This window comes from Acomys minous (genome assembly GCF_964271855.1).
Source record: "Acomys minous genome assembly, chromosome: 6".
In the NCBI taxonomy this organism is placed as follows: Eukaryota; Metazoa; Chordata; class Mammalia; order Rodentia; family Muridae; genus Acomys; species Acomys minous.
The window spans coordinates 129,070,838-129,081,357 of record NC_140487.1 but is presented as its reverse complement, the minus strand read 5'-3'; the positions used below and the strand labels follow the sequence as shown (position 1 = coordinate 129,081,357).

The 10,520-nt window shown below is 46.7% G+C and overlaps 1 protein-coding gene across 6 annotated transcripts in view; it reads right to left on the bottom strand.

The window, feature by feature from the left end:
• Positions 1-938: 938 nt before the first annotated feature.
• The window catches only part of GNB1 (G protein subunit beta 1), a 68,870-nt gene continuing 59,288 nt past the window's right edge, over positions 939-10,520 (bottom strand). For 3 of the 6 annotated variants that reach the window (XM_084785161.1, XM_084785160.1, XM_084785165.1), the window contains 5 exons: positions 8,519-8,585; positions 6,547-6,748; positions 5,127-5,343; positions 3,057-3,172; positions 939-2,815 (listed from right to left, as the gene is read on the bottom strand). In XM_084785161.1, the coding sequence (XP_084641287.1) occupies positions 3,066-3,172; positions 5,127-5,343; positions 6,547-6,748; positions 8,519-8,585 (593 nt within the window). In that variant the 3' untranslated portion in view covers positions 939-2,815; positions 3,057-3,065. Of the gene's footprint in view, positions 2,819-3,056; positions 3,173-5,126; positions 5,344-6,546; positions 6,749-8,518; positions 8,586-10,520 lie in introns of all 6 variants that reach the window. The other 3 variants (XM_084785162.1, XM_084785164.1, XM_084785163.1) reach the window with 3 other exon arrangements.

The following is a 10,520-nucleotide window of genomic DNA, read 5'->3' as shown; positions in this document are numbered from 1 at the left end:
GGAGATTCCCAGAGAATGTAGGGCGGGGGCTGCGTGAACTTCACCAATACTGGCCTCAAGCACTTCAAAATCAACTGCGGTAGAGGCTTGCAAAGGGTGTCTGTGAAGAACACATTATCTCAGGGAGACTGGGGAAGGACTAACCCAGGCAAACCCACTTGCCAATCACCACACCACAGCACGCAACATCAGGGGAGTCATTTCTGAATTGGGCACCACTGACTCTGGCTGGATTGGTTCACTTACTGACCAACAAAGGTGGCTTGGCCCTGTCAGTCAGACCTAGGGCATTTGAGCAAGTTATTGTTTATGATGTTAAAACTAAGTAAGATTAAAAATTGTATGCAGCTTGGAACTTGGGCACTGCAGTGGAATGAATGTCAAAGGCTGGAACGGGGTAAGTGATCATCCCTTTACTGACCGAGAAGGAAACACTGCTTAGTCAGAAAAGAGTATATTTAGAGGGTCAGGTTGTCAGGTATTTTAGTGGGGAAACAGGATGAGGAAGCCAAAGCAGCTGGTTGGTAGTGGCCAAAGGAGAAGATGGCAGACAGGGCCCAGACGCTTGAGGTGGTGGTGAAGCCTCGTGCCCTGGAAAACGTAGTTCTACAGGCCTGAGGCGTATAGCATATGAGGAGCTTCCCAGGAGCTGATCCCACCCACCCACAGCCCCCCATTTTTGGAGACTGGGTTCCTCAGTTACATTGCTTTGGCTGCCCTGAAACTTGCTAAGTAGAAAAGGCTGGTCCTAACCTCAGAGATCTATGTTGCCTTGCCTCCTGAGTGTTGTGATTAAAGGTGTATGCTACTGCACTCAGCTAAGTGAGGTAAGGGTCTCTTCTGATGATGTTATACAGCTGTCAGGTCGGCAGTCGGGGCCCGTGCTACCCCTACACACTGAAGCTGACCCTCAGGAATAACCATCACGCCAGAGTCCCTCATGTCAAACTGCTTTATTACATCTTAAATAACAGTACAGTTTAATATAGTATCTACCTTGCATCCAGCCTCCTTGCAGTACACTGACTTTAAAATTAAATACAAAAGGTGAAAAGGGTGCAGGGTGCAGAGAGCTCTACAGAGTCGTTTGGTAGGAAGAGAAGGGGCTTCGCTGTATCCCTTTGCCAGGTCCAGGCCTACCGCACAGTCACAGCACAGTTTTGTACAGGACGCTGCAGAAAACAGGACGGCGAAGCCACTACTGCTATGTGGGTGCAGGGTACAGGGGAGGGAGGGCCCACAGAACACTGCTGTCCAAACGCTGCTGCTCAACATGGCTTGAGATGACAACCACGAAGATCTGCATGGTGTAAAAATGGTCGCCTCAGATGCAAAAAGGCTGTTCCATGGAGGCAGGCTTCCAGGAAGTGATGACGACGCAGCAGAGCGGCTTTCCCCTCCCACCGGAACCCAGCAGCCATCATTCCCGACAGGACGGTTTGTTTTGTTTTTTAAAAGTAAAGAAAACAGTGACTTATCCCACTACTCAGTGTGTAAAGCGCTTGCTGCTTCCGATATGTGTGCAGAGTAGCAACAGTAATGGACAAAGCCGCCACGGTTACAACTTGAAGAGGTTATTTCTTAAAAGAAAAAGGACATCTAAGGACTGAGTCCTATATGCACTTTAGAGCATTTCTACAGCATGCGATTCTAAGAGTAAACCCACCCAATATGGCAAACAATCAAATTGTTTAAAATTTAACTTAGAAAGTCTGAGATCATTATTTTCAAAACATTGATTTGTACATTGTTTCATACACAAATAACCAACTGACTATCCAAGCACAGGACAGGCACCTCTCTGGAAAACAAATCTCTGACAGCAGGGGCAGGACGGCTAGTGTCACATGACTACAAACTTCCCTCCAACTTACAGAAAACCCAAGGTAAGAGCAGAGACTAGACAGCCGGGAGGGAAGGGTGCTGGGGGAGTTCACTGCTGAGCAAAGGGGAGGGGCTGACCAAGCATTTGTGGCCATCGGAACATGTGCTTGGCTACTTTGCTTCGGAATTTTTTTCTTCCACTATGCTGTGTTTGTGCGAAACAGTCATCTGTGACATGAGACAAAAAAAAGAAAAAGAAAAAAAAAAAAAAAAGAAAAAAAGGAAAGAGAGAGAAGAAAAGAAAAACCAAACTAAATCAAAACAACAACAAAAATCAATTGATTGAGCCAGGGACAAAAACGCATCACAAGTCAGAGCTCTGGTTTTCTTAACTACTGAACATAAAGGAATATATTTAAGAAAGAAATATGAATGATTCCCAAGACCTGTTACAAATGACTTGTATTTAGAAACAATTACAAATAAAATATTCAACTTGTTTTTCATGAACGTCACAGAACAGAATCACTAAAATGCAAATGAATTAAAAATAGGCGTGTCTGTTCTCACAATCACACTCAGGGTTACCTTCTGGTTAACATTTTTATTGTAGTATTTCCTTTTAAAATTCACCCAAAACAACCCCCCCCAAACAAAAACAGAAAAGGGGAAACAAAAAACAAAACAAAACAAAAAAAAACCAAAAAAACCAACAACAACAAAAAAGAAACAGAAACAGAAGAGAAAACAGGACAATGGCCCCGGAAGGAATGCACAATTTGTTTAGTTACAGCACAGAGATCCTTCTCTCAATGGGAGTTGTGCTCTTGGTTTCAGCAATAAGTGAAGGAAAAAAGATCTTGCCCTTTTGAAGTTCTGAGGGGAGGTGTGGGTGTCCATGTTAGTATGGTATGGTTGGATAGGATATGCTCTCGCTGTAGCGCCTCACGGTTGGAATGGTCTTCCAGTCACCATGGCATCCATCCACCTGCTGCTGTCAACAGAGCGTGGGGTCAGTGTGTAAGGAAAGAATCTGAGCTCTTCCCACAGCTGCACTGTCTGGTCACAGCTAAGGGCCGTCACTTATGTTTGCTACAATGCTAGGTCAACAACATTACCTTTGTTAACCTATCACCTGGCAGGAAAACGTCGTATGCTGAGATCTATGTGCAACTCCACTAACGGGGCTGCTCCACTACTGATGGGCCTTACTAACGGGGCTGCTCCATTACCTACTGGCCTTAGTTCCAGATCTTGAGGAAGCTGTCCCAGGACCCTGTTGCCACAGCCATGCCATCATCAGTCACCCCCAAGCAGCTGACTCGGTTGTCGTGTCCAGCTAAGACACCTGGGAACAAAAACAGCATGATCACACACGTGATGTTTTGACAAGAACAGATGGCTCACCTTGATGGACAACACTCCAAGGTTCTGCTTCCGCAATTAGCTGAGAGCAAGGGAAGGGGACTAGGAAGGGAGAAGACTCTTGTCCCAAGTAGAAATTACCCGAGGCCTATGGCAGAGCATCCAGGCGCAGCAAATTCTTTCCTAACAAGAACACGATGTATGGCTCCAGAGGATAACAAGGTGACACGCACTCAAACATAGAGTAAGAGATCCAGACCCCGCCCCCTTGTGTCAACTCACAGAAGCAGCTTAAAATTATACGAAGAGCTAGGCAGTGTTGGCACATTTGTGTGAGTTCCAGACCCACTTGGTTTATAAAGCAAGTTCCAGGGCAGCCAAGGCTACAGAGAAACCCTGTCTCAAAAAACCCAAATAAAGAAATATTTTGTTGTTTTTCAAGACAGGGTTTTTCTCTGTGTAGTCATGGTTGTTCTGGAACTCACTTTGTAGACCAGACTGTCCTCTAACTCAAAGATCTGCCTGCCTCTGCCTCCCAAGTGCTAGTAGGATTAAAGGTATCCAACCCCACTGCTCAGTTAAATAATCTTACCAACTCCCTCCCCCTCAAAACAAAACAAAAAACCTCATCCCCTCCAAAAACTGAAAACCTAAGCAACTGCCCACATGAGTATACAAAGCCTGGAGCTGAGATCATGGAGCTGTCACACAGGACACCACAGGACCCACGGGAAGGGCCTGATGTTTCAGGAACACCTTCCAGCTCCTGTGGCCACTGATGCACCAACTGACACCAGAGCTGGAAGGCTTCCTGTAACCCAGTTTTAGCTTCCCTGGTCTGCAACACCAAAAGTCACTAAGTTTTTTTTTGTTTCTTTGTTTTATTTTTGAGACAGGGTCTACACAGCCCTGGCTGTCCTGGAACTCAGACCCAGCTGTCTCTGCCTCTGAGTGCGGGGATTAAAAGTGTGTGCCACCAAAAAGGTCGACACTTCAGCAGTCTGACAGGGTATTTGAAGCCACAGTGGGGGCCAAGATTCTGAGCCACAATTCCCTCTTCTACCTCTTCTCTCAAAACACAGATTTGCTGAAAAAAATTAAGCATCAATTTTCTTTAACTTCAAGTTTAAGGCTAGCTTGAGCACAAAGGGAGACTTTTCTTTTTAAAGATTTCCCTTTTTTTGGTTTTCTGAGACAGGGTTTCTCTGTGTAGCCTTGGCTGTCCTGGACCCGCTTTGTACACCAGGCTGGCCTCGAACTCACAGCGATCCACCTGCCTCTGCCTCCCGAGTGCTGGGATTAAAGGCGTGCGCCACCACGCCCAGCTTTTTTTTTTTTTTAATATGTGAGTGCTCAAACTGCATACAGAGCCTGCAGGCCATAAGAGAACATTGACCATTAAATCCCATTATAGACGGTTGTGAGTCATCATCACCACACACCGCTCAACAGCCTTGCAGTGAGGAAGAGCTATGGCGGTCTATCAGTTGTCAAAGCTGCACAGGTGCAGAAAGCTCAAGATGGAACTGGCCATGGTGGCAAATGACTGAGGGGATGAGTCAGGGGAAAATCGATGGCACTTGCCAATAATGCAAGGACGACATCCTGATGGACTAGAGCGTTCCAGGCTAACCATGGCTACTTTGTAAATACCCACACAGAACAGATGGAACATGGACAAAGCTCAGAGTGTCGGGCGTGCTGTCATCTCATGCACTCCCCTCACACAAGAACTTCCGGCATTCCCTGGTGAGCCAGAGCCCAGGCTATGTGGCTTTAACTGTGCTGAGCTGTGCCCTAGCAGAGCTAATGACACAAAGGTACATGTTTCAGCTCACCGGAGTCTCACTTCACCACAAAGAAGCAAGTTAACGTCCAGGAACACGAAGCCCACGTGGACACTGACCTGCTGAACAGGAAGCCGCGTGGGCACTGACCTGCTCTGTCAGCTTTGAGAGCATCCCAGACGTTACAGTTGAAGTCGTCGTACCCAGCGAGGAGGAGGCGGCCACTCTTGGAGAAGGAGACAGAAGTGATACCACAGATAATATTGTCATGGGAGTAGGTCATGAGCTCCTGGTCTGCACGGAGGTCAAACAGCCTGCACGTAGCATCGTCTGAGCCTGTGGCAAAGGCATTGCCATTGGGAAAGAACTAGAAAAAAAAGGCAAATCAAGACATACTTAAGCATTAAGGCCTGGGACACGGGTTGGCTGATACAACACTTGCCTAGCATGGGTAAGGCCCAGGGTTCAGTTACAGGCACAGAGGGAAAAGTGTGGTGGTTCCTATCTGTCATCAAGCATGGAAAGGGATACAGTCATCAGGAACACAGTGAATTCAAGGTCAACCTGAATTACACAAATACACACAAATGCTCACTAAGAAATAATGTTGGTCCCAGAACTTGGAAGGCTGAGGCAGGTAGATCTTTGAGTCTGAGGTCTACACAGTGAGTTCCAAGACAGGTGGTGCTACACAGAGAAACCTGTCTCAAAAAAAGAAAGAAAGAAAGAAGGAAGGAAAGAAAAGAAAAGAAAGGAATAAGAAAAAGACTAGAGAAATGGCCCAGCAGTGACCCAAGTTTGGCTTCTTAATTAGTTAGCTCCTAACAGCTTTTTTGTGGTTTTTGGTTTTTTTGAGACAGGGTTTCTCTGTGTAGCCTTGGCTGTCCTGGCCTCGCTTTGTAGACCAGGCTGGCCTCGAACTCACATTGATCCGCCTGCCTCTGCCTCCCGGGTGCTGGGATTAAAGGTGTGCGCCACCACACCCGGCACAGCCAGTGCTCTTAATGCTGAGGCATCTGTGGCTGTTTGGGTGAGTCCTGGACTCACTTGTACACCAGGCTGGCCTCGAACTCAGCGATCTGCCTGCCTCTGCCTCCCGAGTGCTGGGATTAAAGGTGTGCGTCACCACGCTGGGCCTATTTGTGGTGGTTTGAATGAAAATGGTTCCCACAGGCTCATGTCTGAATGACTGGTCTCCAACTGGTGGCAATGTTTACAGGTATTTATAAAGGTAGAGCCTTGCTGGATCCCACTCCCAGGCAGCGGCCTCTCCCTGCCCTGTGACTGGATCCCACACTGTGCGCCCTCTCAGCTGCTTCTCTAGCAAGGCCTGCCTGCTGCTGTGCTCCTCCCAGGGATGGCCATGGACTCACACTCCGAAACTCCGAAGCATTTAAAGTGCCCATTAAATGCTTTTCTCTGTAAGTTGCCTTGACCGTGGTGTTTTGTCAAGGCAACAGAAAAGTAACTATTACGCTATCTCTCCAGTCCCTGAAAAAACTGTAATAATAATTAACAACAACAATAATAAAGAAGTGAAGAGACCTAGTGCGATACAAGCTCAACTCACACATATGGCGTTGATGTCAGACTCGTGCCCTGTGAAGGTCTGCCGGCACATCCCTTCTCGCACATCCCAGAGCTTGGCTGAAGCATCACAAGCACCAGAGACAAACAGTCTGGTGTCAGGGGCAAGAGACAGACTCATGACATCTCCAGTGTGCCCAGTAAATGTGGTTGTCTGCTGGCCGGTCTCGATGTCCCACAGGGCACTGAAGCAGGAGTAAATGACAAGTCAGTATCAGTCACACATATGGGACCATCAGCTGCCTAAAGCAACATCAACTTTTTTTTTTTTTTTTTTTGAGACTGGGTTTCCTCTGTGTAGCCCTGGCTGGCCCTGAACTCACAGAGGTCTGCATGCTCTGTCTCCTAAATGCTGGGATTAAAAGCGTGCACCTGGCAACAACATTCTTTGTACTACCCAGGATCACAGGTCACCTTTGTGAAGACACATTTACTTCTGTAACAGGATTTTGTTTAGGAAAAACAAACCAAGGAAATAAACACCCATATGGATAAGCATATGGGCCTCATGGCTGCTATTCCAGGTCGCCGCACACCAGCCTAAAAGAAAGGAGCCTGCTGAACCTCTGTACCCCCATTTCCCAGTTCTTAAGACACCATGGAGAGAATGCTGAGTAAACACATGGCTCAGAGCAGCTCTGATGCCCCAGATCCTCTTCCACAGGGCCATAAGCTGAAGACAGTCATCATGGATACACATGGTATTCCAAGAGCCTCTGCTGGACAGTGCTGAAAGGTTAATGACACCAACAGCATAAATCAGCAGCTGGCTCTGAAGGTGACAGCTCTGTGTACTTCCTACTGAAACTGCAGAAGCAACAGCATGGGAAACTGCCCTTCTTGTTAACCTCAGAGAAAGCCTAGCTCAGCCCAGCAACACAAATCCAGTCAGCCAATTTCAACATAATCAACAGGCTATCTTTGCTAGGCACGAGACACCGGAGAAGTTTGAAGTACAAGTTTCATACATTTCATCCAAGAAAAAAAAAAAAAACAACACATGAAATTTGTGATGACTACACCGACAGCCCAAGCAGCTGGGCACATCTATGAAGGGTTTTCTCAAATGGATCATTTGAGGTAGAAAAAGACTCACCTATTTCTGGTGGCAAATCACATAAAAGGACATGGAAAAAGGAAACTTAGCTTTTTGCCCATTCGCCCTCACTCTTATCGGCAAGTTCATCTCTCTTACTGTTCAGACATTCCTTTACTGGTATTAAAACCTACTCCTGGCTTCCACTGTAGAGCGGAAGGAGGCGGAGACATTCAGGTTTGTGCACTAAACAATCCAGAAACCCACAGGAGCAGCTTACGTCTACAGCTGCTCTCATCAGACAACACCTGGTCACTGCGATGCTGCGAGGGGAAGGGTTATGTGAGTGTGTTCCCATCTACTCCATAAGAATATCGGAAAGGGCTGGTGCTGAGCGCCCTGCACTCAGCTGCCTTCAGAGTGGAACAGAGGCCACAGGGCAAAAACACCACACACATGAGTAAAAATAAACAGAGAAAAGTAAGAAAGACATGTACTCGATGTACAATAATAGTCTAATATCTATATTTTTGCTCTTTGTTCAAAACTAAACTCTGCACATCTACAGACAGTGAATGAATTACACACTGCTAGTCTTGTGTTTTTAAATTACCAGGCCACAATCAAAATCTAGACAGGGGGCTGGAGAGATGGCTCAGTGGTTAAGAGCACTGCCTGCTCTTCCAAAGGACCTGGGTTTAATTCCCAGGACCCACATGGCAGCTCACAACTGTCTGTAACTCCAAGATCTGACACCCCTACACCAACGCATGTAAATTAAAATTAAATATTAAAAAAACAAAAACAAAATCTAGACAGTCTTAACTAGTGACAAGAGACATCTCACAAGCCTCGCCCTACTAGAGTGACCCAGAACGCAGGATCTCAGGCCTCATCCCCCGCCTTGTCAGGTACTCACCATGTGGTGTCTCCAGAGCTGGTAACTATCTGATTGTCATCCAGGAACCGGCAGCAGGACAGATAACCTGGAAAAGAGCAGACCCAAGTCTAGCAAGGCCCAATCCTATCATCTTCTCAATATAGAAATTTTGGTAGTGAAAATACCCAGAACTTCTGTTTTGGTAGGGAGAGGAGCCTGACTGTCGCGGTGTGGCTGAAGCTAGAGCTGGGCAGTCAATGACAGACAACGGACAGTGCCTCAGACAGCACCACACCCGGCAGAGCACACAGTGATAAGCCATGCCTGGGAACACTCAGCCCTCACTCTGCCTTTCCACCTCTACCTGCTCCTCCTTTTTGATTTTTCAAGACAGGGTCTCTCTGTGTAGCCTTGGCTGCCCTGGACCTTCTTTGTAGACCAGGCTGGCCTCGAACTCAGAGATCCATCTGCCTGCCTCCAGAGCGCTGGGATTACAGGCATGTGCTACCATGCCCAGCTTGCCTTTCTGTCTTAACGTAAGGATTCCCTTTCCTTTTATCCTCATTTGTTTGCTCATTTACTTGCTGAAAGAAAATTGGTTCAGGGCCTGATGGGGCAGCCGGGACACAAAGGAGCTCCGAGCCCAATGAGAAGAGAGACAGTAATGGAATCAGGATAGGAAGGGCTTACAGGCCAAGCAAGAGGGACAGGAAAAGATGCCAGCTCCATGGCAATGTTCAGTGGGAACATCCACACATGAGTGGACTTGCTTTCTCCAGAGCTGTGATATAAGCCAGGCATGGTGGCGTACACCTTTAATCCCAGCACTCGGGAGGCAGAGGCAAAGTCAGGAGGATCTCTGTGAGTTCCAGGCCAGGCAGGCCTACACAGTGAGTTCAGGACAGGCAGGGTGGTTACGCAGAGAAACCCTGTCTCAAAAAACCAAAACCAAAGCAACCAAACAAAAAGAGCTGTGACATAAAGAAGGCATGGAAAAGCTTTGTTCCTGCTGACGCTCACTGGAAGGACTTCCTGGAAGGTATGGATAGAGCAGGGATAATGACACTGTGTCAAAATATAACAAAAGTTGAGAGAAAAGAAAAATGACAGTCATATAGTTTCGCTACAGAGGAGGAGTAAAATCTGCTAAGCAAAGGAACAAAGTGTGAACAGTTACATAAAGCTCTACAAGATGGCAGTGCACTGACAACTCCCAATGTGGAGTCTGCGGGCAGCACTTGCTGTACCTGAAAGTGGCACCTCCTCTCTGTTGGAACGACATGGAGGGAAGCCGAGGGTGAAGCACCTGGGCTTTGCTCCTGTCTGGGATTTTCATAAGCCAGTGAGAGTAGGACACCAACTTGGGTGGCAACAGAAATAATTAATTTCCCAGTTGTAACTTTCAGAGCAGATTTAGCCTTTTCTTTAATATCCAAGGTCACTTCAGGGAAAATAAAACAACAGAAATAAAACCAAACCAAGCCAACAATAAGAAAAAACAAAACCCACTGTGTTCATAAATATGTAAAATGTCAAATTTCTCATTAGATGAAGAAATTATACACAGAAAATGATTTAGCCACTCACTAGACCAAGCAGCAATGCTGAATGGCCATGCTACGCTTCACCAGAAGAGCAAAGTGTGCCCGCTGGACCAGAATATTCCAGAAAAGTATCTGACACTACACAGGGTATTAGAAGGGAAGCTCAGCCCAGTCCTCAGTGATCAGCACTGAGACCAATCAGTGTCTCAGTTCCAGCCTCCTTGAAAATAGCATCTGTGTATGTGTATGCCTGCCCTCAGAATTGTTATCATCATTATTATTATTTTGGTTTTTCGAGACAGGGTCTCTCTGTGTAGACTTGGCTGTCCTGGACTCGCTTTGTAGACCAGGCTGGCCTCGAACTCACACCAATCCGCCTGCCTCTGCCTTCCGGGTGCTGGGATTATAGGGGCTCAGAATTATTTTTTATTATTTATACATGTATTCATTTTCTGACACTGTATTTCTCTTTGTAGCCCTGGCTGTTCTGGAACTCA